General features: G+C 40.5%; 1 protein-coding gene across 1 annotated transcript in view; it reads left to right on the top strand.

Annotated features, from left to right (window-relative positions):
- Window positions 1-14640, top strand: part of ADGRV1 (adhesion G protein-coupled receptor V1) — a 273160-nt gene extending 258520 nt beyond the window's left edge. Inside the window, exons 88-90 of the mRNA XM_030511555.1 lie at window positions 4773-4964; window positions 5642-5819; window positions 14340-14640. Of these exons, the coding sequence (XP_030367415.1) occupies window positions 4773-4964; window positions 5642-5819; window positions 14340-14458 (489 nt within the window). The 3' untranslated portion in view covers window positions 14459-14640. The remainder of the gene's footprint in view (window positions 1-4772; window positions 4965-5641; window positions 5820-14339) is intronic.
- The last annotated feature ends 11403 nt before the right edge of the window (window positions 14641-26043 follow it).

Below are 26043 nucleotides of genomic sequence, written 5' to 3'. Positions count from 1 at the left end.
GGACAAGACAAGGAGGAATGGCTTTAACCTGACAGAAGGGATATTGAGATGAGATCTTAGGAAGTTCTTCCCTGTAAGGGTGGTGAGGCCTTGGCACAGGTTGCCCAGAGAAGCTGTGGCTGCCTCATCCCTGGCAGTGTTCAAGGCCAGGCTGGATGGGGCTTGGAACAACCTGATCTAGTGGAAGATGTCCTTGCCCGTGGCAGGGGGTTGGAACTGAATGAGTTTTAAGGTCTCTTCCAACTCAAACCATGCCATGATTCTGTGATTCTATGCTGAAAATCCCAGTTCCCTCAGTCTGTCCTAACAGGGCATGTGCTTGAGCCCCTCACCATCTCGGTGGCCCTCCGCTTGTTCAATTTCTTACCCATCTGGTTCTCTACCCATGTAGACGACAATGTTCTAACTTGGGTACGAGCATGCTGTGGGAGACCTTGCTGAAAGCCTTGCAAAACTCAAATCAGCTGTTATTGACCATTCTCCCCTTGTCCATGGGATCAGTCAATCAATCAAGTTGGCCAAGTATCCATAGAAAATCCAAAAGAGGATTGCTGAGATATCTGTGTAACTTAGAGCAGCATTGAGGCTGCTCAGTGGTTGACCTCAGTGGCTGAAAAGGTCACAGCGGACTCTGTTGCACGTGAGCTTTCCTTCAGACAGTTGAAGCTGTGGTTTTTCTGGGTAATTTTTCCCAACATAACTCTGCAAAAGATCAGATGTATAGGCCAGCTTCCTGAGGTGAGATAATAAAAGCTTAATTGTCTTCCATCAACATATATCAGTGAAATAACCAGCAGTCTTTACTGACAATATCTTGTAAACATTTTTCAGACAGCCACCACATCTGAGAAGAACTGTAAGTTGCCTGTCTGTGCTCCCTCCTTTGGGACAACCTGATTGTCTGCTTGAAGTAGTTTTCATCTTCCTCTACGAGAAATGCATTAGTAACACTTTTTCCTCTTATCTTTTACTGTGACACTGTATTAATACTGCTATCATCATGTAACCATAAATGACACAGGGTTAAATGTTTTTTAAGTGGCCCTGTGGGCCCAGTTTACAGAAGTTAGGTAATATAACAATTGCATCCTCCAGAGTCATAGTTCTTCAGCTTAGTTGTTCAATCTTCTTCCACAGAGCACAGGTCCAGCTCTGAGATTAGCAGTTGTTTCACTCTGAGATTCAATAGTTTCTTTTGACTTCCTTGTACGTGCTTATGTGCTGATGAAGATGGCTCTGAATCTGTATGCAACAGCAGAGGATATTGGTACTAGGCTGAGGTTTTGGGCTTTGGGTTTTGGGAGTTTAGTTGGGGATTTTTTAATGGAAACTTCTGAAGAATACAAAATCTGTATTTACCACGTTTTTAACCACATAGAGATGTCATTGCTGGTGTTACTAATGTAACCCAGACCTATCTTCTTTTGATCCCTTGAAGTGTGTAAGTTTCTTCTCTGAACAGCCTGCAAGACTGGTAGACCTGTCAACAGAACTTGACTATTCTCTGCATTTCATACTTGGTCCAGCTGGCAAAGGCAATGTCTGTATGTCTCTGAAAAAGCAAAGTGGTGCCAACTTGGCCTATATAAACTGTGTTTATATGATAAACACAGTGAAACATATATTACAATGCCAACAGCCTTATTTTCATAGTACTTTAAGATGATTTTTACAGTATTAAAGGTTGCAGTGAAAAAGAACATAATATGTCAAAAGTGTGATGAAGGTCAAGTCAATTCTCAAACTAGTGCTTTTGAAAAAAACACTGAGACTATGAAAGCTGTGGTTGCACTGACACAACCCGTGTGTCTGCATCTTGCCTGTTCTCCTTCAAAGTAAATAGCCTGGCAGTTGCTGGTGCTAAAACAAGCACAAGTCATATCGTAATCAGAGACTCACAGACTGGTTTGGGTTGGAAGAGACCTTAAAGCTCGTCCAGTTCCAACCCCCTGCCATGGGCAGGGACACCTTCCACTAAGCCAGGTTGTTCCAAGCCCCATCCAACCTGGCCTTGAACACTGCCAGGGATGGGGCAGCCACAGCTTCTCAGGGCAATCTCTTTCCATGACTTGATCCATGGCATCTTCATGTGTTTTATCCTTAGACCTCGGTGTGGTTTGGGCAGGATCATTTGCCTTGTTTTAGTTTCTCGAAATTCAATAGCGGTGGTTTCTAATAAAGACACAGGGTAGTGAGAATAAGACCACAAATGCTTTTTGATACTTCAAACTAAACCACATAGGAAATCACCTCTACAAAGTGTATCTTCTTGAGTGTCAAGATTTGAATAGGAATGTAGGTCAAAGCAGATTCCATCGTTTGTCTACCTAAACAAGAAATCTAGCCAGCAACACAGTATCTGTGTAAACATATAACCTGCTTAGGAGTGTTGGGGTTTGCTAGGTTTAAACTTCAGTTTGTAAGGCATTGCCATAATATTTCACAAGAGTTGGGGAAGTAAAACTCACAAGTTTTTTTTTTCTGTTAGCTAACTCAGCCTTTGATTCCCCCTATCTTACACAGTCAAATAACCCCCCTGAATCTGTGCGCTCATTATAGGAGAGCCAGAGGAGCTGCCTCGTCACCTGTCTGCATCAATGCATGGGAATTCTTTGAACTGCACACACTGAAGTTCATTCTCAGCCTCGAGAAAAGGAGGGCTGCAGCAGGAGTGCCACAGGAGGCAGTGCATCTCAGGGATGCTAGCTCCTGCTCCCTAGGACAAGGCTCTATGTCTCTGGATGACAGCAAAGAGCAGAAGCAGGGAGGAGTAGCAGCAAGGATGTTTGGGGTGCCGACATGCCTGTCTACAGTTCTGGTAGAGCGACAGTTCCTCAGAAATAGCACTGTCCAAAACACACAGAGAATTAGATCAGGCTGGGTTAAGGAGAAAATTCTTGCACTTTACTCCATGTTTATTTGTTCTAGAAGAGTGAGTTCCCACACCTGGGGCTGCTTAGAACAGTGACTTATCATGGTCATTTCATACCAGTGACTCTGAAAGACAGGGCTGTGCAGTGTTGTCAGCTAATGGGGTATTTTTTAAAAGTATAAAACCACTTGAAACGTGTGCAGCTTTTGTGGCTATGTCCTCAGAGACCAAAATGCCAGAGGCTGCTTTGAATTCAGTGTTGTCACTATTATCTGTCCTTCTTGGTTTTTTTATACTTTTCATATCCATTAAACAAATTAAAAGAAATCCATTTGCTGGTCCCATTATGCTTGACCTACATCAAAGTTCTTGGATTTGTTTATAGAATGAAAGAGCATTTTGATTCCTTTTTAGTGTTTCTTAAGTGCAATATGTGTTTGCATCAGGTTTTTGGAATGTATTTACTTATACGTATCACAGAGAAATCTCCTCTTGGTTAACTGCCTGGGTCCTTATGACAAAAACCAATAATGTGGAAAAGTGGGAAAATATTTTCTTGAAATAGTTGGTTTTACACTTTTGTTTGCTGTTTTGCTGTTAAAAAAGAGAGTGCACATGTGGCTTTTTAGAAACTGTATGAGGGTATTTCCAGTATTTGACCAGCTGAGATTGAAATTCCAGTAACTTCTGTGTCACTTTGGACCCGGCATTTTTGTCATATCGTTTCGGCATAATTAGAAATTATGAATCTGTAGATAATGAAGTGCTGTTGGCTGTTTTATAGAGATGGAAATGAACATACCTCATGGGTATTTGCAGTCTCCATGTATTTTCAAAATTCCTTCCATGAGGAATTCACAAATATAATTAGATGAAACTCCTTTCTATTTATAATAGCAGTTATTACTTTCATGCCAATGAGTACCTTTCCAATAAATTCTTCTGTTTAGTACAATTGGTTTCAGGGGTCTTCAGGACGATGGGAAATAAATACAAAATACAGTGCAAATGTAATTGTATTGCAGCAATCAGCAAGAATCCAGAAGTCTTCTTTCTGTACTTTTTTGGTTAACTCCTTCTTTAGTAACTATTTAACTGGTTGATTTGTCAGTTGAAATTGATTATTTTCTCTCAGTGTAACTTAAGAATTAGAGAAAGTCAGATTTCATATTCAGAAGTTCAATCATTGGATTTCTATGCAAACAAAAGGCATTGTTATAATACTTTTCTTGGATAAGTCTAAAGGTCAAAATTAACAGGTTTTAAAGAAGAACTGCAGAAGCATACAGCACAGCCTTTGTAGTAATCAGAAATGAAAGGCAGTGCTGAATTCGTGGATATCATAGGAAATCTAATTTATAACTACAACTTGGTATCTGTGATGGCAGCAGTGCAGCTTGCAGGAGATTGAAATTGGAGCAAGAATGCAAAAAGCCAGCAGGTCAGTAAGGAAATAAAGAACTGTGGCTAGAGGAAAGCAGCCAAATCCTATTGTAAAGGCGGCCCTTGATCACATTTTCACTATTATGACAACTGTGAAACTCAAGTTGGTTTTGTTGTTCTTGGGATCTTGGCTTTGCTTTGCAACCATGTGGGTTCAACCAAATAATCAGTTTCAATGACTCTTTTTGGTTTGTTTTGTGATTTTGTGTTTGTGTGTGTTTAGCTGGAGGCCTCAAAATGTGAACTTACTTTTAGCTTCCAGATTTTTGATAGGCAGTGATGTCTTCTCTTATTTTCCATAGAATTTCCATAGGCTACAGCCCTTTAAGGCACAGATTGCTGGTATAAGGGAAAGCATCTGCTACAGTATATAGGACCTTGCCATGACTGCATTCAAACTCTGACCTACGCTCCCTGTATTTCAAATGCTGATGTTCTTTTTCTCTCTCTGTTTCAGGGTCTTTATGTCTTTGTGGTATATTTTATCCTGCACAACCAACTTTGCTGCCCTGTGAAAGCAAGTTATTCTGTAGACATGAATGGGCATACAACACCGGGGTCAGCTTTTCTCACACATGGCAGTGGTCTGCCGGCTGCAGGTGGAGAGATCAGCAAGTCCACTCAGAACCTCATCAGTGCTATGGAAGAGGTAACAATGCTCCGTAGTCATTACCTTGTCTATTGAAAATGTACCTAGAAATTTAGGTGGCAGTACTGAAATGTAATAGACAGGAATGAGTTGCTAATCATTTTAGGTTGGCTTTGGGGAGGGGGGGATTTTTTAATTTTTTTACCATAAAAATTGTTATCTTTAGCTATGGTGATAGTCTCAGAACTTACAATTCCCTGGTAACATCCCATCTAGAGAATTTCTCTTTTTCTACTCAAGTCTTCAGTTTGTTATAAAGACTGGGTAAAGTTTTCAGAAGTGGGTCATGAGATACCAATATATCAAGTTAACTCTTTCTAACACTTACTATAGGCCTTAGATGAGTTTTAATTTTCCAAAGTCATGCTCTACAAAATATATGGAAAATTTAATAGAATAGAATAAAATTAGAATAAAATGGAATGGAAAGGAATGGAAGAGAGAAGGAGAAGAGAAGAGAGGCATAATAAAAGCAAAGTTAAATGACATGTAGTTGAGTTATATATATTAAATATATTATTTAAAAAAAAAAAAAAGGCTACCTGTTTCCTATAGAAGTGACAGAATAGCTGGTTTCAAAATCTCTTAGTCTTGAGTTTGTCTCTGGTCATAGTTTCCAATTTCTATACTGTAGTTTTGATGATTACTGCATTTCTGTGTCTTTTTAAACTTTGCAGGTGCCTGCAGACTGGGAGAGGGCATCCTTGCAGCCTGCTAGTCAGGCTAGTGCTGCCTTTAAGCAAAGTCCACAAAATGGCAATGTTTTCCACCCTTCTAGAGGATTTAGTGCCAGCTCATTGGTTGCTGATGAGGAATCACAGGAGTTTGATGACCTAATATTTGCTTTAAAGGCTGGTGAGTGACTCTTCTGCTTGTTCCTTGAAGGTTGTTTTGCTGTTTTTTACCTTAATGGTGTCACTGTGCCATGAGATCCAATTAATGAGATCCATTAAAGGAATTTGATTGCCAGTGAAATTCTGAAGTAAAATTGTTTTGCCTTAGAATGCTATTCGATGACAATATTGTTGAGGCTAGCTAAAATAACAGAGAAAGGGGCTGTAAAAATACATTTTGATTCATGAAGACAAGCATACCTACAGAAAGTAGCAGCAGATTGGAGGCTCTGACATTTTTTCACAAGTGCTTAAATGGCTATCTTGCTGCTTCCAGACATTGGCTGTCTTGTCTTCTTTTCCTTTCTTATTCACATTGACATATAGGGTACATACAATGCCTATCTTTATTTTTTGCATATATATATATCTATGAGAAACAGCATAACTTCATAAATATTGATTCTCTCAATAAGTGTAAGACAAAATATTTACATAAAATACAGTTGGTCCTGAAAAATGGGGCACGCTCAAAAGATAAACAAGTCAGATTTCTGCCCAAACACAAGACCCAGCTGTGATGATCTCACTGTGCCACTGGAGGACAGAAGCAGGGGAGGACACTACAGGTGTCCACGTTCAAACTATGCCTGCAAACCAAAATGTTTATAATCAGATTCCCCTCAATAGCCTTAGAGTTCAAGTCTTCAAAATCCTAGATTTTGCCCTCAGTATGTATTGCTTTCCTGCTGTCTCACCCACTCCACCAAGGAAACTTGAAGTTATTCAAATGGTGATATAAATGGATAGTCAAAATGTGGCCACAGGTGGAAGAAGTGAAGTGACACCTGATTCAAAGATAGGTCAACATGGAAATATCTGATAAGATGACCACAAAGGCAGAGGAGTGCCAACTGATAAGACTTGGCAGATGCTAACCCAAGCCGACCTTTAGGCACTGGCTGAAATACAAATGGACAGGCTTGGTAGTAGGAGGTCACCCGAATGATCTCTGAGGATACCATTGAGCCTTTCAAGAGGCAACAGCGAGGTATTGGTGGCAATAGTAGGTTAGGTGCTCTGGCACTGATAATTTAAGGAGTTTGTTCACTTCAGTGACACCAAGGAAAGTAGTCAAGCTGGTTGGAAGACTGGGAATGCTGAGAATGAAGGGGTAGTTTTATGCAGTATATGCATAATACTTTATCTCCTAAGCCAATTTCTATTGCAGAAAACTCTTCTAATTAGGAATATAATTGATTGATTGATAACTGGTCTACTGCTAAGAAATATGAATTTTTATGAAAATTGTCTCAAAATCTGTGTTGTACCCATCAATTTTCCTGCATATCCTGCAGACTACTTCTACTTTGTTATGTATTTAAAGACTTGGGCAAGACTTTCAAATCTAGGTGCACAAGCTTAGAATTGCAAACTTTTTTTTCTAAATACCTAAGATGGTAGCTTTTACTTTGTTACTATTTCCTGAATAATTTGAAGGAAACCAGATGATTCACAGATAGTACGATATGAATCCATTCATATCGAACACTCCCACCATTGCACACAATGTTGACCTCTTAAGCAGGTCAGTTGTCATCAGTTGGCCTATTTTCAGCAGTAAACTCTACACACTGTGGAAGAATGAATCTTAAATCATGAAGAGCAAGTTAGGCAACAGCAGTAGTTAAAACTTGTGGTTAATGTAATCCATCACAATTTAGCATTTATTGATATTTTAATAAATCTTCAAGCTCCTCAGTTAATTTGTTTTCTAAAGGCAGTCCTTCTAAAGGCAGTGGGTCTAGAACTTTTTTACTTTCGATTGTTTTGCCTGGATTTTATTATTGTCTTCTTTATTAATATTTTATTATTCATTATCATTTGTTCTTATGAGTCTTTTGTATCAGTATGGTTTGAAGCAGAGACCTTAGGTCACAGTTGGGGAAAAATATTTTTATTTGCATTACAGATTCAAGTAGCACCTGACCATTTTGCCCCAACATGTATTTATTTGCCTGAACTGTGTCCCCAGAAACATTAGAGCAGCAAAATAAGATGATTTCTAAGCCAAACTAGTTGTCCCATATGCTTCTGAGCCCCACAAGCAACATTTGAACAAGCCAAACTGAAGAGGCGGTGTTAAGGTTAGAGTAGCTTAAACCACCAAGTAAGTGCTTATCATCTATTGCCTTACGTACAAGCTGCAGCTCAACACATACTTTAAAACAAAAAACATGACCTTTTTTGTAACTAAAAATCATATCTGATTTACTATTTTTGCTCTTCAGTCCAGTTCAGTGCATGGCCAAGGAGCCAAGATGCTCCCAGTGGCATGAGGGAGGAAACCACATGGGAGCAATAAAAAGGGAGATGAGGTGGTGAAAGTGGGATTTCTCCTCTATTTGGCAGTTCAAGCTTATTCTGCAAAAGTATTCACTGAGCTGTGGTCTGATGGGAATTCTGTGATACCATTAAGCTAGCAGGCATTGAAAGGAACCTGTCTCCTGGTCCCTTCTGGCTGCACACTTCTTCTTCCTCCCTTGCATCTTTGCCCGTACTCGTATGAAACTGCATCAAGCCAGGTTAGGGACTTCTCTCCCTCTTCCTCTTACTCTGCTTCCTCTCCCCCTCTGTCTGTCTTGCTCTTCCCTTGCTTGATGCCCTTTGAGCTCCAGTCCCAGCTCCAAGGAAGCAGTGGTCATCAGCAACTGGAAGGCCAGCACTTCTCTAAACAAACTAAAATGTATGGGCAGCTGAGATGCCTTTTTGCTGCCTTGCTATTGTCGGTCATTTGCTATTAAGTAGTGCCTGTCAAAACTTTTTGGGCCAGGCTTTATTTCAGCAGGCTGAGAATTCCTTATCTAAAGTAAACAAGCGCCTGGGAGAGCAGGGGAAAGGTGCTTTGCACCACATGAGCTGTTTTTATCACTCCTAAACTGTATGTTGTGGCTTTGGCCTAGAGAGGAAGAATAGAAATGCTTGCACTGCTATTGCTTGAGCTTTACCTCTGATTAACAGAAGCAGAAACCTCCATTATCTGTCGTTCCCTAAAACTATCAATCTGTAACCAAACTCAACCTTAGCTCCCACTCTGAAGTTTGGCTGAGGATCAGCACTGATTAGCAGAGGAATATGCAAAAATGTCATTATGCCTCTTTGCACTTCATCTGTTCTTTCTGCATACATAGTTTGGAGCTGCCTGGAGGTTACTTTAATTTATGCTCACTCTTTGTAGCCACAGGGTTTAATCTGGCAGCCAGGATCAGTAAGAATGAGGGTATAACCCACCGCAGAGCTAAAATCCCATTCCTCTCCTCCTGCCTCACCCTTGCACTGCAGCTGACCACTTTCAACAGTAGAAATGAAGGATGACTGGTGTAAGTTAAAGAAAATCAAACAAACCCCCACAGCACAACTTTGTTCTTTAACTTGCAATGATTTAGGAGCTTGCAGTTTGCAGTACAGCTCCACGAATAGATGCGTTGGCACACTTGGCCTTATTGCTAAAGAAATGTGTTGTAGAACTATGCACTTAGCCCTTGGTTCCATAATCATTAATGCTGGGCCTAATTACAGATTAACCTGAAATACGGACTGGGTCAGATGAAGGCGTACAACTGCTTTTCTAGCAAATTAGGTGGACAACAGTGTGCTGTTTCTTGGACAGCTTTTATGCTAGCTTTATGCAAGCCTTGCATCACATGGCCAGTGAATTTTTTATTTGGTGCAATCCAAAAGCTGGACTTCTTCTATCATAAAGTCATAGCCTCTGAATTCCTAATCACTAAATTCCTCCTTTCCATCTAATATGTCCATGTTCTTACAGAAATACATAGTTAGGAATCACTATTCCCACTATACCACCTCATCTCTTATACTGTAGATATCTTTTGGGAGACCAGTCAACTCAAATACAGTTTACCCGAAGAAATTATAGAACAATTGTTGTAGGAAAAAATTATTTAGGGATATCCTGTCTATTTTATGTACTTAGGTAAAAATAAAATAAAATCTAAATAATATTTAAATATTATATAATATTTGTTATCTAAAATAAAAACATTTTTTGTGTTTTTGAATTTGTCTTATTACATTTCATTTACGGCTTTTATAATGAATCAAAGGCTTAGCTTGTACTGAGGAGAAATATTTAATAATCAGTTTTTGTTAATTGCACTAATTAACTTCAAAAGTGCTGTCATTTTGGACTAGATTTCATTATTCCTCTAATTTCTTATGCAAGGTTTATATTGATAAACAATTTAATAAGACCATTACATTCCAGATTGTCACAGAGTTGCATATTACCATCATTGAGGCTAAAGCTCAATATAGCAGAATTCCCTGAGGACTCTGGTTAGAGCTGGGGAGTTAAAAAAGCAGCCAAGAGAATAAAAGTAGACGGAATCTGTCCCAAAGCAGATTCAGCTTCAGTCCATCAGCTTTGCTCCAAAGCATAAATACCATAAATGCACGCTAGCTTTACTGATCTCTGAGCTTCCATCCCTATTCCATTCTCCTACAGATGCTCTTGTCCTCCCCTCTTCTTTGATGCACAAAACTGAACCAATTCATTCCTTTGGGTGAGATGTGAATGCAAGAAACAACAAAGCCCTTGGAGAGGCCCAAACCCCTCCACTGCTGACTGGTGATCCACCATTGTAGGAAGTTGTTTGCAAAGATATTTATGGGTTAGAGCAGAGAATACCAGCCTAACACATGGTATTTCCCAAATATATATTAGATAGTATCAATGGAGGATATTGCTACATCCACATCTCAGTGTATTTTTGAGTTTAACAGAGGCATATATGATAAATCCTAAATAAATATTCTACATGGAGAAAACATGGGAAAATCTGCTGTGTTAAGTTACCCTCCCCACACACAAATGCACTGATTACAGTAATGATGCTATATAAACCAACTCATAGTTTTTAATCTAACTTAGCTAGCGTTCCAAAGTCAGCATTTTTAAACACTGGGGATACCACTGTAGGTGCCTCATTTAAAAGTTAAGCATCTCATGCTGGGCATCCTGAACTAGAGGAAACATTTGAAATTTCAAATTTTGGAAAGTTTTCAGTGCAACATCCTGGAGATGGTCTGTCACAGGACAGATAAATTGTAGACAGTGGCAAAGTGCCAGATTCGTGCTCTGCCTTATCAACCTGTGTTATTTCCACTTTGAACGGCTCACCTTCAAAAAAAGGAAGGGAGGGTAGCCAGTGTGCATATTCATTCAACTTCTCATTTGTGAGTGCTCACAAATATTCTACTTGTTATCTGTTGAACGTGACTGAATAATATCCAAAAAGCATTTTTTTGTCCAATGAACTCTATTAATAGAAGTCTAGATGTCTGTTGGTGTCATTTCTGTATGGTCAAAACTCTGAAAGAACAATTAAATTTGGCTCATGTAGCTTACTCATTTCTATCTAATATGGCTTACGCATAAAATATAAACGACTGATTCAGAGAGCAAGATGGAAGTGTTTACAAAATAAAGTCTCCCCAGAAATCTGAGTACAGTAATTACAAACTCCTTGAAATGTTTTAGTGAAAGTTTGAGATATATCTGAGCAAACAGATGTTAACAGCGGGAGTTCAAGGGCACGTAGGAATGCTCGGGTGAAATCCTTCTACCAGTAGATGTCACTGGAGCGATCTTGCTGGGTTTGCGAAGTGAGATACAAGATTTTTCTGGTTTCTAGCTACTCCTTTGATACGAAAAAAAGGGAAGAAAGGCCCCATTTTCCTGCGATTTTTCTTAAAATAGTTTCTTCACAAATTGGGGAAAAGTAATACTCCCTGCTGTGTACGTAGCTACCATCCAACGCTTGCATCTCCAGGGGACTACATGTTTTTTGTGATCTGATTGAGTTTAAATTGAGTTAATAATCTGAGAACAATCCAGGCCAATGAACTCTATGAAACTCCATCATGTAAACAGTTGTACCCTTCCCAGTCTGCCAGCTGTTTGGTAAGCTGGTATCCAGGTATTCCTAAAAAGGATCAGCACTTACATAGTTTGCCTTTGTACCAGCAGCAGAACAAGGCCCTTGTAAACCCAGAGTAGCCTACCTCAGTCTCTGGTTTACCAAGTTCCCGAGAAGAAGCTCTGTAACAAAAAACCTCTGCTCTTACTTTGCACAAAGCATGCATGTAAATGACATTTAAGAATATACAGACATATATGACATATAAGAATATACATACATATGCTATATGTATTAGCATATTAGACCTGCATCTGTATCTTTTTATAATGACCAGCGTGAGATTCTTTAAGAAAGCTCGACCTGAATAATTGCAGTATAGCCACCAGTAAGACAAATATCTTTCTAACCCCAACAGTCAGTGTTCACCTTAAAATCAGAACCCAGAATGATCATATTTATATGACATGACTTTAAATATTTTTCAGTAATGTATTTTTTCCCATTTTGAAATTTGTACCCTCTTCAGCCTAAATAAATGTTTTGAGCAAATTCCAATGTTAATGGTGCTGTATAAGAAGTATTATTTTGTTTCTCTATTCAAAATATTTTAGTTACTTCAAGGTTATTACCTTGTTCTTCCATCCCCAAGTGGTAAATACAGCAGTCTGATTTATCTTCTCTATTATACTCATGTTTCCTTTCTAAAACAACCCATTTGAGAGAAGAAAGAAAAAAAATCCAAATAACTGGGTTATGCAATGGCTGGTTTCCGAGGACTTTCAAGCAGCTTTTAGTTATTAGGACCATAATTCAATGACAAGATTAAATAACGCATATAAATTTAAATTAGAAAGTACTCCTTAATCATCTTCAGTACACTTATAAACTAGTCTTTTAATGATTCAAAGCCTAATCTTTTTGTCTTTATTATTGTATCTCTGTACATTGATAGATTTTTACTCCTGTTATACTCTGACAGTAATTGCTGGTCTAAAGAGCTTGGGTCATACAGACCCAAGAGCAGGATTCACCTATGTATGTATGTTGACTCTACAGCCCAAACACCAAAACCAGTTGTAAGAAGGACCTCAGTGCAGAAATACCCACTTTTTCCCTGGATGCAGTAGGGCTGAGTTTGGTCCCTACCAGAACTTCTACCAGACCTCTGCAGGAAAGCCTGCCTAGAACCTGCTTGTGTTCTGTGTACCAAGCTCCATATTCAAGATTGCAGCCTGACTTCCCATAGCAAAGGAGCATCCCACCTCTGCCTCTTTGTCTGTACTTCTTTTCCACTTGGGGGATAGTGGAAGGAAGGCTGCCGTGGAAAAACTTTGTAAAAGTGGAACAATAGGGGGCATAGAAAATGATGAGGTAACTCCAAAAAATGACACTTATCTCGTCTTTTGCTGAACAAGCCAAAGCCTGGAGTGCTGGTTGAGGCAGAAATGAGAGATGCATGTCACAACTGATAGAAACTCCTGAACATATTTTTTAATATGAAAATGCAAATCTCTGGCTCTCCCGAAATAATCTGTTCAGGTCTTTGTGAGCCAAATGTCATTCCTTTGCAGCTCCCTTGAACTACATGTAGTTACAGATCTATGTATGCCCAAATTAATAACGTACCTAGTCATTTGTAAGTGACATCGCCCTAAGACCATGCCTGAAATTTGTCTTGAAATCACCATGCCTAATCACACTGATGTGCACTTCTCAATAAATTCGAAGCCTAGATGCCCTAAACCCTAACAAGACCCATGTATTTTTTAGGATTTGCTCTGCAACTCAAAGAGAGGAGCTGAAAACACATCAAAGTTTATAGTTGCAACTGATACTCTTTGAAGAAGTGGTCTGAAAAAGTACATATTTCATAAAAGCTAGTGAAGGATTATGTATCTTCACATTAAATAACTTGAAACTCTCCCCCAAATAAACTCCAACCTCCCCAAAACAACAAGGAAGCAACAAGCTAGCAGAACTCCTGTGACAAAAGGATGGAGGGGATGGCCTGAGGTCTCTTCCAGACATGTTTTGGAAGTTTCCATGGGCCAAAATCTAGTATTATCTCACAGCAGAAGAAAAACATAATACACCAGCTTGTGCCAAATGTGGGTTTAGGAATATTTAGTCAGCGTCTTTTCTCATGTTGAAATTACAATCCTATTAAACCAGCTGGAATTATAGTTTAACAGGGAAATTGTATCATTAAAAATCAATTTTTCATGAAGAAGTCCTTGGAAATACCAGACTGTAACAGCCAGACCATGAACCCAGCCGAAGCCAGGCCTTGATTTATGCTTTTGTGATTTCAAGACAACCTTTGAATAGCTATTGTACCATTTACTGAGACAAATAAAGCGACTGACAGTGGAATTATGAAAAAACGTATCTGGATGGTACAAAACTACGTCAGATAATGTTACAATCTGTGGATTCAGAACTGCAGGCTAGTAAGAGGAAGCTTGCCACAACGTTGTGGGGTAGGGAATCATTTCAATAACTGGAATAAAGCAGAGCAGGACACAGTGTCACCATTTCTGTGTCAGGATTTCATTCTCACTGATTCTTTCTTTGTTTTCTTTGTTTTGCTGTTTCAGGTGCAGGTCTGAGTGTCAGTGATAATGAATCTTGTCATGGCAGCCAGGATGGTGGCAGCATGGCTAACTCCCAGATTGTAGAGCTTAGAAGAATACCCATAGCAGACACCCACCTCTAACTCCACGGCTTGCTTGGGTTTTTTTGTCTTTTTTTTTTTTTTTTAATTCGAGCCTCAGTATTTTTATATTTGTACTTCCTTTTGCACTAAAACACTATATATGAAACTGCGTAGTAGAATGCTGTGAGCTTTACTGAGCGTTTAACAGGAAATGTTTGCTTGAGGTTTTGTATATTGGAAAATAAACTGTAAATTTCTTACAGTGGCTGAGCATCAATAGATACCACGGCAATTGGCCTAGATTTGTATCTTTTAGCTAGATGGCGTATTTCACAAACTGTAGCTTTTTTAATTAACCTGTATGTGTAACACTGATTAATAAAAATAATAGTCCGTTTGATACAAACAAGTCTGTTATTTCTGCTTGCTGGAATATACAGCTGGAAGATGATGCAGACACCATGTTGGATAGGAAAGCTTTTTAATTACACAGTTGCTCCAAGTTTCCTAAGCTGAACTGATCTCACTGGTTTTTGAGTAGCCAAATCTGTGAACTTTACAAATTCAAATAAAGACACAGTCTTCAGCCAGAGAACTTGAAATTTGAATTGTGACATGATAAAATATGCAGTGATCCAAAACAAACAGAGGGGAGATGAAGGACAAGAGCAAAACCACTGGCCTGCTGTCGACTGCTTTACCTTGCTGTTTCATAACATTAAACCCTGTTACTTTTCTTGCAGTCACAAGTAAGGAGGAATTCCAGGGAGTTTAATTTTCTGATAGTCATTCTGTGTGCCACACAGATATCCCTGTTCTGATTGAAGGGTTCAAGTATTGCATTACGAACAAGTTAGTTAGATCAGTAATCTGGGGTCATAAATGAGCAAGAAATATATACACAGAGGAAGCATTTCAGACCTGAGAGGGGGAGTTAATGATTCCTGTAGGAATCATTAACTCTGCTTCTGCACAGACACTCTGGAATTAAAACATATTAAAGCAGAAGACTGAGGGAATTTTCCTCTGAACATTTCTGAGCATAGTATAGAAATACAGTCAATGAGAATGCAAGCCTTTCATACCTTCTTCAGGAACTTACCTAAAGGCTTAATGCCAGGCAAGCTCTGAGCAACACCCTTTCCCTTTAGAAGAAAACTTTTCTTACGAAAATCTTTCCATGAATTTTGCTATAGTTTTATACAGATTTTGCTGTATCTAATTACGTGTTGAGCTGGAGAAAAAAAAGCCAAACCAAAACCAAACCAACAAACAAGCCCCACTTCTGTGTCCCAGTTCTCTAATATCTGGTAGGACTGCACAGCTTACCGTCATCACTCATATCCAAAGCAGACATGGCCTTTAAGCTCTAATGCTGCAAAAGCATTCACAGACACAGAAAACTAATTCTAGTGAGCAGAGCCCTTAAACAAGTGCTTTTTAAGTACACATTTGAATTGATGGGAAATGAGAGTATATCTATATTTAATTAGTACATGTTCTGCTGCATTGAGTCTTCAGTTTCTTGGAATTTGCCAGGAATTCTGTTGACTCTGTTTATGCTGCAAACAGAGAGCAAACAGGGCCAAGTCTTTGTGGTTAATGGCAAAACTTACTGGGGGTGAGGAGGGAAGGGAATGAGCTTTGCTTGACTGTGGACAACATACAGAAGCATGGTGTGGCCAGGGAGACCAATGCCCCTTGTAGAAGAGGCAGCCTTTAAAATTAAATTCGGTGCATCTGAAACATAGTGGGCAGCTTTAAACAAGCATGAGCCATCTAAAAATGTAATTCACTTTTCTGCCTATACCTACACCTGCTGAAAAAGGACTTTCTGGACGCTTGAATGAAGTGCAAGTATCATTGAAATAAGTCTCAGTCTGCAGTTAAAATTAGTTTGGGACACTTACCTTGGAATATGGTACTTTTTTTTTAATTTTCTACACAGGAAACCTGGCTCTTGAAGAGTTTTTTTGTTTTATTTCATTCACCTTGATTGCGCAGAGATGGGCATTGTCTGTTGCTGATACTTCTCATCTGACTCCTCTCTAAAGTCCTAATGTGAAGCCTGGCCCTGCAGAATGATTGCAACACTTGCTCAGTTGTGAGAGTCAGGGCAGTAACAGATGTTTCATTACTCGCGGTACATGCTACTACATGCTGTGAGAAAGCTTATAAAAGAAGGATGTTTGTTTGATTTTGACTCACCACCATAAATGTTAATACTTTGTGTCACTTCAGCTAGTTGCACAACTGGCCTGGTTAGGGATTTACTGTAAATTCATCGGCATTTTCAGAACAAATCAGTAGGATGATGTCTGCTGCCAGCATTTGTTGAGTTTTAAATCTCTAGGTGGTGCTCACATGGCTTAAGATCATGAAATGGATTCTGTTATTGTTCTAGAACCATTTTCTTTTTCTTAAGAAAATATTTTATCTGTATTCAATGTTTTAATAGCAAGGGTCTCTCTCAGCTCCTTTTGGCTGTTGCTTGAGCAGTCAAAGACTGAGACAGGAGCAGGGCAGATGTGCCCAACAGCCACATGTGGACAGGAGGAGTAAGTACCTTTACAGGTGGCGGGACTCAACCTAACCAGACTGGATGCCTCCTGCGTTTCCCTGGTCTCAGGCATTTTAAAATGTGGTACAGAGTATAAGCATTTCTTCACTTCTGTGAGACGAATGAATCCACAGCTAAACAGTTTTCAAAGCAAGTGCTACCATGGGGCCTGCCATGCTGAGGTGACTATTTCAACCCTTTGCTTTGTTCCCCTATAGCGAAGAACACCAGGACGCTTGCTACCTTTGTTTTTCCCTATAAAAGGCACCATCGTTCCTGCACAAGAGGCCATTATCCCCACGTTTTGAGAGGTAGAAGGAACTGTGGTTAATATGGATGTAACACTTGGTAGTTGTCTGCGTGAAGGAGACTCCTTTTCCAGACAAGCTTCAGCTAGAGCTACTTAAATACGTAGATAAGATAAATGAATGGATGGGTTTCAGGAGTTTATCACCACTTGTATGCCAACATGATTAGAATAACTTTTTGAAAGATGTCTGAATATATTTCATGTTCAAGTGCGCAAGTGATGAAAAATGCTAAGTTCAACAGACATCTTTTAGGTGATGTTTCAGGGAAAGCCACTGTGGAAGATTCTGATGTAACTTTTCTTAGTGCATATCGAGAATAAGTCAGTTCATGTCAGGGACTTGAGCAGAAGTATTCAGATTTTTTTTCATTAGAACCCAGTTGAGACCCCCAGTATACCCTTGTCTGTCTCTACTATGCAAATACTTAGTACTCCCATATCCCACGTGCAAATTCATCATGCTGCTGAGAACTGCACAGCGAGAATTTTGATCTGCAAAGGATTAAATCATGTTGAGAGCTTTACAGCAATAAAGTGCCTATGTGCTCTTTTTAACATATCAAATTATGTTAAAATGGCTGATAATGCAGAGGTTTGACTAGAAAATTGCTGAGGTTCAGGCATATCCTGCCTTCAGGCACATTTCACTATAACTCAGCCTGTACTGTGAACCTCAATCTACTATTGTAGGTTCTGCTTCACCAGCAGTGCTGCAAACCAGTAAGAAATCAGAACGTGTGCCCAGTTTGCTGGCAGCAAAATTTGTTCCTTCAGAATTTTGTTACTTCTACTGGCAGTAACATGTAATGAAGATAAAATAGAACATGCAAGTTTGGGCTCATCTGCTCAATTCAATATGTTATTCTGCTAATTTTCACAGAAAAAAAAAATCTATTTTTCATTTCATCATTTGAAATAATCTTCTATGCAATAAATACATGGAAATAATTGCAATGTAATACTCAAATATTATTGAATGAAATCCCTGGGACTAATGATGCACTGAACCTGAGAAGACAGTTGTCTAAACTGGTCTGAATGGTAGCCCCAAAACCCCTCATAAAACATCTCGTAGGAATGACTGGCATCAAAAGTGCAGGGAAAGGTTTTTACTGAAGCTGTCAGTATTTTCCCCAACTCAGCAGGTAGGCTTTGAAGATGGTGTGGTCACTCCTGTGCTATAGTACCCCCGAACTGAGCACAGTGATTTTATGCAGAGATGCTCTAACTTCCAAAAGCTGTCATCCTTAGTGTGGCTCTACTTTTCATGCAGAGCAAATGGCAGCATCTGGCCTATATTTTGATGGCTTAAAGCAGTGTGGAACATAAGTACGTGTCACTTTGTACACACAGACAGAAAAATAATTACAGGATATAACAATTTAATATAATAAAAATGAATTCAGTTTCAATCTGGAAGCCAAAACATTGCGGTCCAGGTTATGAAAGAGGTTTCCCTGGAAACTTCTTGGCTCCTGCTTTGCAATTCCTGAACTGAAGTTAAGCATGTGATTTCCCAGTTTCCTAACTGGAAAGAGTCATGCATCCAGGCATGGGATATACAGTTGTCAACAAGGGTGCAAGAAAAGCGGATGCCTGAAATCTCCCTTTGCTCTCAGCCTCCTGCAGTGCACAAGCATGTAATGCACTGCCTGCAGCCCCTCTATACACCATGATGCTGCTGCCTCAGGTCTGTCTCTTCCCCACATTGGGGAAGGAAAGAAGCAAAGATTTTCCTATCTGGCAAGGACCAGATGGATATCTGCTCTGCAGGCATGCAGGGACATATTTATTTTTGATTAGGGACAAGCACATGTCCTGGACATTGGGACAGGCAAGGAGGAAAAGAACAGACAAACAGAAAGTGAACTCAAAATCCTTGTTGAGTCCTCATAAAGGGAGATAATTAGATGTTCCTCACCAAATGTGTGTATAGTGGTTGTTCCTGCAGGATGGCAACACCTCTGCTGCAACACATAAGCAATTATCTGCACTAGAAGATCAGATGGGGCTTGTTCTCTGGTGTTTCATGCCCAGAGTGAGCCCTGTTCGTGTCTGTTCTCCATGCCATGGATATTGTGTGCAACAGTCCTTGCAGCAGCAATCTAAAAATACCCTACTGACTGCCTTTCTTCTGCTGAATTACTGACCCTTCTCCCTGGTCTCCTGCTTGTCCAACACCTCAGTCACTTCTGCGAGCCCACATTCCTTCCCAAAGAGGCTCTTTATTTAATTATTCCTTCTAATAAAGTTTGCCTCAATAGGCAGGCCTTTGTAAGGACATAATGCCACATAAGAACCTTCTGCTTTTCTCTTGTGTAAGAAGGAACCGGTTTCCTTCTTACTTCTTTGTTGTTCTGCAATCACCACATTTTGTACCTTCTGCTGGATAAGGTCTTAAGAAGTAATGTTCTACTCCAGCAAAAAACACTTGAGACCATCCACAGAGCTGAATATATGCCCACTTTGATTATTCAGATGGCAAAACACACAGTCACCTCTCCACCCATGTGAATCCTGTATCCAGCTACTGTCTGTTATGTATTCAATAAAGCTGGAACAGCCATTTTAACCAGGACTTTCTGCACATTTTGGACATGCAGGCTGCCCTGTGGTATCTCTTGAATTTATGTCCTAGTGAATGCTGAAACCTTGATTCCACTGAGGCACGGTCGTGCACAGGCAGTGGAAACTCTTCACTCTGGTCATTACACTAGTGTCCAGGTGTAAGAGATGAGTTTGAATTTGTGGGCCTGCAGAGGGCCTGAAACCCTGCTCTGGTTTGTGAGCACTGCTCCGATCAGCTGCCTACTGTACAAAAACATCTATAGCTTCTGCCATCCCTTACATGCACTCTGGGCAGTTCCTTGGAAGGGGATGGTAGTACTTCTGGCAGAAAAAATTAACAGCTGTAGAGCACAAGCAAAGAGGAGAAATAAGGATAGCTTCCTTGCCTTAATTTTTAATAGTTTCCCATCACCCAGTCACTTCCTACTGCTTCCATAAGCATGCTGCTCTGCCTTCTGAGTCAGCACTGTGTGCCCACTCTGGGCACTTAAGGCAAGGACTGCAATCCTCCTCCAAGGACCAAGTGCCTACAGCTTTTTGGTTCTTTCATCTTGAGAGCCAGGTTTAATACGAATTATTTTGTTTTACAGGGCTAAGAGGCTGCCCTGGTTTTGGTTGGGATAGAGTTAATTTTCTTCCTAGTAGCTGGTGCAGTGCTGTGTTTTGGCTCTAGTCTGAGAACAATGCTGGTAACACACCAATGGTTTAGTTGTTGCTCAGTAGCACTTACCCTGATCAAGTCTCATACTCTGCCAGTGAGGAGGGGCACAAGAAGCAGCAAAGAAGCAGAGGCAGGACACTTGACCCAAACTAGCCAAAGGAGTAGTCCATACCACAGCACGTCATGCTCACTATATAAATTGGGAGGGGTAGCCAGAAGGGGCTGGTCACTGCTTGGGATGGGCTGGGTATCAGTCAGCAGGTGGTGAGCAATTTTATTGTGCATCACTGCTTTTTGCTGGGTTTTTTTCTTTTGGCTTTTAATTTTATCTCTCTCTCCTTGTTATTTTGCATTATTAGTAGTACCATTAGTGTTAGTATTATACTGTACTTTTGTTATTAAACTGCTCTTATCTCAACCTGTGGGCTTTACATTCTCTTGATTCTCCTCTCCATCCCACCTGGTACTTAGTTGCTGACTGGGTTTAAACCACAACAGGCCTTTTTGATGCCCAGCATGGGGCACGAAGGGATGAGGTAATGTCAGATCTGGACCAAAGTGTGTCAAAACAAACTTGGTATAAGCATTGATTTTATTGGTTTAATAGTTGCTGGTCATCCTTATGGCCTGGGCTAAGGTTCTTATTTTGTTGAACTGTAAAATAGTGGATTGTTATGGAATAGAATTGCTAGTCACGAAACTAATCTGGTACATGTACTCGGCATTGCTATCACCTCTATACTTTGGGAGCCATGTAATGGGAACTATTAATAATGATACCTTTTGCCTCCTTGGAGGGCCAGCCTATGGAGGAGACATCCTCCCACACCTTCCACACCAGGCTATTTACAGCAGCATTTGAGAATTCTGAAAATTTTGAATATTCTTGGCATGTTGAACCATCATGGCCCTATTGCAAGTGTGGAAAAACTAGACAAACAGTTAGAAAAAGCATGCTGTCATCCTGGCAATACCAGAGAGGCACAAATCACTGCAACGTGCTGGGGCCTGGCCCATGCCTACTGAGCCCTGCTCAGCACTATCCTGTACCCTCTAGAAGAAGAGGTCTCTGGATCTGGTGGCAAAGCAACAGACTCTACAGCTGCTCCAACCCCAATAGACACTGCGGCTGAACCAAAGAACCAATCCATGCCTTTATCAGTTTCCCCTGTACAGAACAAACATACACTGTGCCCCATGCCACTGTCCGGAACACTATCCTGGTCATTGAGAAACAAGTCTTTTGGTGACACGGCACCCCAGAAGAAAGTGATTCAGACAACGCGACTCATTTCCAGAACAACCTTATAGACACTTGGGCCAAAGAGCACGGCATTGAGTGGGTATATCACATCCCCTACCATGCACCCTCCTCTGGGAAAATTGAACCGTACAATGGGCTGTTAAAAACTACACTGAGAGCAATGGGTGGTGGGACTTTCAAACACTGGGATACACATTTACCAAAAGCCACCTGGTTGGTCAACACTAGGGGATCTGCCAACAGGGCTGGCCCAGCCCAATCAGAACCTTCGCGTACTGTAGAGGGGGATAAAGTTCCTGTGGTGCGCATAAAGACAGTCTGGGTTATTCCTGCCCCAAGCAAAGGCAAACCCACATGTGGTATTACTTTTGCTCAAAGACCTGAGTGCACTTGGTGAGTAATGCGAGAGAATGGGGAAATCCAGTGTGTACCTCAAGGGGATTTGATTTTGGGTGAAAATAGTCAATGAAATAAACTGTATGATGCTGTATAATATTGAATATGATCACTTCCATGGCAGCTATATGTCTGTAACTAAACTAGTCACCTGACGGCACCCATCTCCACCACTCTGGATTTGAGGATCTGAACCTGACTCCCTTTTGACCGCCACATTAATGAAAAAGGAACTTCAATAAAACTAGACAAGTGCAGCAATGATGGAATCAGAACTGGCTTCAGCATGCAACAATCCAAAACTACCCACCATGTGTCTTTCCTACCCTGAGAGACTGTTATGACAGGGAACCCCAAATCATGGACTGAATGAACTCAGTGAACTTTTGTAGGGATTGTCAATAGACTAAGAATGATATCTCTGTGTGTGTATGTGTGTCTGTGTATATATATATATATACACACACATCTATATACACACACATATATACATACATATATATACACACATATATACACACACATATGTGTATACATTTACATATACATACACATACACATATACATATATACACACATATATATGTACACACACACACATATATATACTGTCTTTTGCTATTTTTATATATTAAAAACAGGAAATGTGATAGTGGTAAGTGTGGGACCTGGCATGACATGAATGGTATAGAATAAGGCGTGGATACTGTCCTGGTTTCAGCTAGGATAGAGTTAATTTTCTTCCCAGTAGCTGGTACAGTGCTGTGTTTTGGCTTCAGTCTGAGAACAGTGCTGAGGGGCTTTCCAGAGTTAAGAGCGTATCAACTCCTTAAATTCAGTGCTGGCAGAAGACCTCTGCTGCACATTAGAAGACCTCTGCCCTGGTCTTTGGTGGACTAAATAAGACCTGACCCACGGCAGTAGTGTGGACCACTGCTGTATTACCAGATGTGACACAGTCTGCCCACCTTAAAAATCATGCTCTGCTGTGGAGTGCAAAGCAAGAAGGAGCAGGGCAAATGCCAGGCAGTTACTAGCAAGCCTTCTGACTTGCAAATGGAATGGCTCATTGCAAACATTGGGAGATTAATATCAAAGATAATCCTGAAAGCATGGAAAAGAATCCCACGTAGCCTCAGGAGATGGACAGCTAAATCCTCGGAGACGCTGTACACTGTTATGCCATCCGACCCCAGGGACACAGACCTTGTTTTTGAAAGCTGCATGCTCTAGAGGAGAAAGTAAATGGAAAAACAATATCATCTTGCTTTCCTAACCGAGAAAAGGAGCCTTGAATGTTCATGAAAACAATCTTTTATTGCAAAGGAAACAGAAGCTGAGATTTTTCTGCTCCTCATAAAACTGAGGCTAACACGATTAAAAAATGCCATAGCTTTCTGAAACTGTGTGAACTAGCAAAGAAAAAAAGGGTGTGCATTTCTATTCATATTATGTGCCTTTCTATTCATGCCTTCTCTGGTTGTGTTCAAATACTTTCAGAAGTATTGTTAGAACTACTCCTTTTTTGCAGAAGTACTAGCCAACAACAGGCAGTGTTTCATATACTTTATGAAGTATATGAAGAAGTATATATACACATATACTTCTATATACATATATATACACATATATAGAAGTAAGTTAACATCTAGATCATAAAACACAAAGTTAGCACCTGTAGACCACAAGTGTTCAGAATTCATTAATTGTAACTAATTAAACTGCCTGTTACTTATTTTAATCTGATATCTACTCTAGAAGGAAAATTGTTGTGTTGAAACTATTTAAAGCCCTTTCTTATGTGTGTGTCTTATACGAGTTTTATATTCCTGTGGCAGTACATGTTTTGCTCAAAATTAGGTCCATTATTTCTAGTTTTTCTGGCTCAGAGGGAAATAAAGGCAAGCTTAATTCCTTTTGCTGAAGAGAGACCTTCTTTATTGTAAATAGCTCAGTATTTTATATATTAACCTTAAACTTAACTAAATAAAGACTTCAAACAAATAATACTTGCTGGGTTTGGGAGGGGAGGTCTGAAAGTGAGATGTTAGTATGTTTACATTTCAATAGAAAAAGTATAGAGCAGGGAAGGATGGGGAATGTTTAATCCCATTAAGCAAAGAAGAAGAAGAAGAGTGTCTTCCTGGTAAGACCTGTTCTAAGCCAAAACTGAAAACACAGAAAACAGATCAGTGACAGTGGGTGTCATTGTCTTAGCTTGATCATTACCAACTGCAGGATTTTGCCTGGGGTGAGTGTTTTCATTTGTACTGGGAGGATACAGTCAGCATTGACAGCTCTACTGCTTCTCAAGGTCAGATTCTGATCCAGTGGCTCTCAGACAGTATTCCCTAACGTTAGATTTCACTAGCTAGAGTTTATATTTTGCATTTGCAGGCATGAAAATCGGGTCTTAACTGAGTTGTGCTGTAAGCATAAATGCTATTTTTGGTTTGCAGGTGGAGAAACTGAATCTCCAGATCTCCCATAAAACCCTGGCATGCAGCATTATTCAGTTCAGTGTCACACTGGGCTGTGTGCAAGCCCAGCAGAGACAGCAGAATATAATGACTGACAACCCAGCTTTAGAAAGACTTTACCTGACTGTTTGCATTGATGCGTGAGCTTGTGCTCAGCCTGCAGTCCTATATGTTGGCATACCCTTGGTCTCTTACCTGGCAGAGGAGAACAGGGGATGCCTCAGCTCAGATGGGCTCTGGTGGGCAAAGGTACCATCTGCGCTGGCAGAGCAGATGTGTGTGGCGGACCCAGCTCATTCGCAGCCCTTGAGCCATAACACAGGGGCTTCATGCTCTTGGCTGCCCACCTGCCACTCTTTGCAGCGTCCCAGCACTTAATCTTGCCTGACCTTGGCTTTCCACTACAGAAACCATTGCTTTTAGGCTAGGACTTTATTAATGTGAAGTTCACCATCCACTCCCCACATGCACTAGACATGCACGTAGCACGAGTGCCCCTCTGGGAGGTATTTGCATACAGCAGAGACAAAATAGATTTCACTTCTGTCACCTCCTTTGCCCTGAGTCTTCTTTCTCCCTTCTCCTGAGGCCACAGTGACAGCCTTGGGCCATGCCCAGATCATGACTTCTTCTGCCTCTCCCAGTCCTCAGAGGGATTTATCTGAGCTCTAGGATCATGCTGTAGGGAAGGTGTTCCAAAGGACTATTGCTGGCATCCAGATTGCATACCTAGGTGGGACAGAGATAAAACATTGCAGTGCCCATGCTTCGGGTGTCTCGAGCGTGAAGATCTTGAAGAACTAGTTGCGCCTGATCAACCTCTCTTTATGTCTTCTGTTTGTGCAGTCTCATGGATCATAGTTCCAGCTATGTTCTGAGAGAAAAGCGGTTCATTGTCTGGGCATGCATATGTCTAGCATGTTAGGAAAGAGCCTTGGAAATTGGTCTGGCACAAGGTAAGAGAGTGAGAGGACATGGGAAGCTCCTTGTCTGGGATCTTGATGCCCAGCAGACAAGGAAGAGGGAGCAGGCTAGCTTGCTGGTGTCCTGGGATCTTCCCAGGCCTCAGTGTTAGCCTATATCAAGGCTGAATTGTATGGTGTGGGTCGCCTGGGCCCATGGCAGCCCAGCCCACAGCCCAGGATCAGCAAAGTCTGATCTGCTTTCTTGTAAGCAGAACCTGGAGAGTACGTGTGAGTGCAGCTACCATATATTTGCTTAGCCAGATTACATACTCAATAAAAGTCATTTAAAGTCATGATAAAAGGCTCATCTCTGCAGCTTGGTTAATTTGTCTCCATAAAAATAGCTCTATCTGTTTGATTCCAAGAGGTTGTTTCAGGCTTGGTTTTGTTTCTGGATTGAACTTTAACTGGTTTCCAGGGGCGCCACAAGGGCTGGAGAGA

Source organism: Strigops habroptila, chromosome Z (genome assembly GCF_004027225.2).
Source record: "Strigops habroptila isolate Jane chromosome Z, bStrHab1.2.pri, whole genome shotgun sequence".
Lineage (NCBI taxonomy): Eukaryota > Metazoa > Chordata > Aves > Psittaciformes > Psittacidae > Strigops > Strigops habroptila.
The sequence above is the reverse complement of the archived record's forward strand: the minus strand, read 5'-3'. Positions and strand labels throughout refer to the sequence as shown.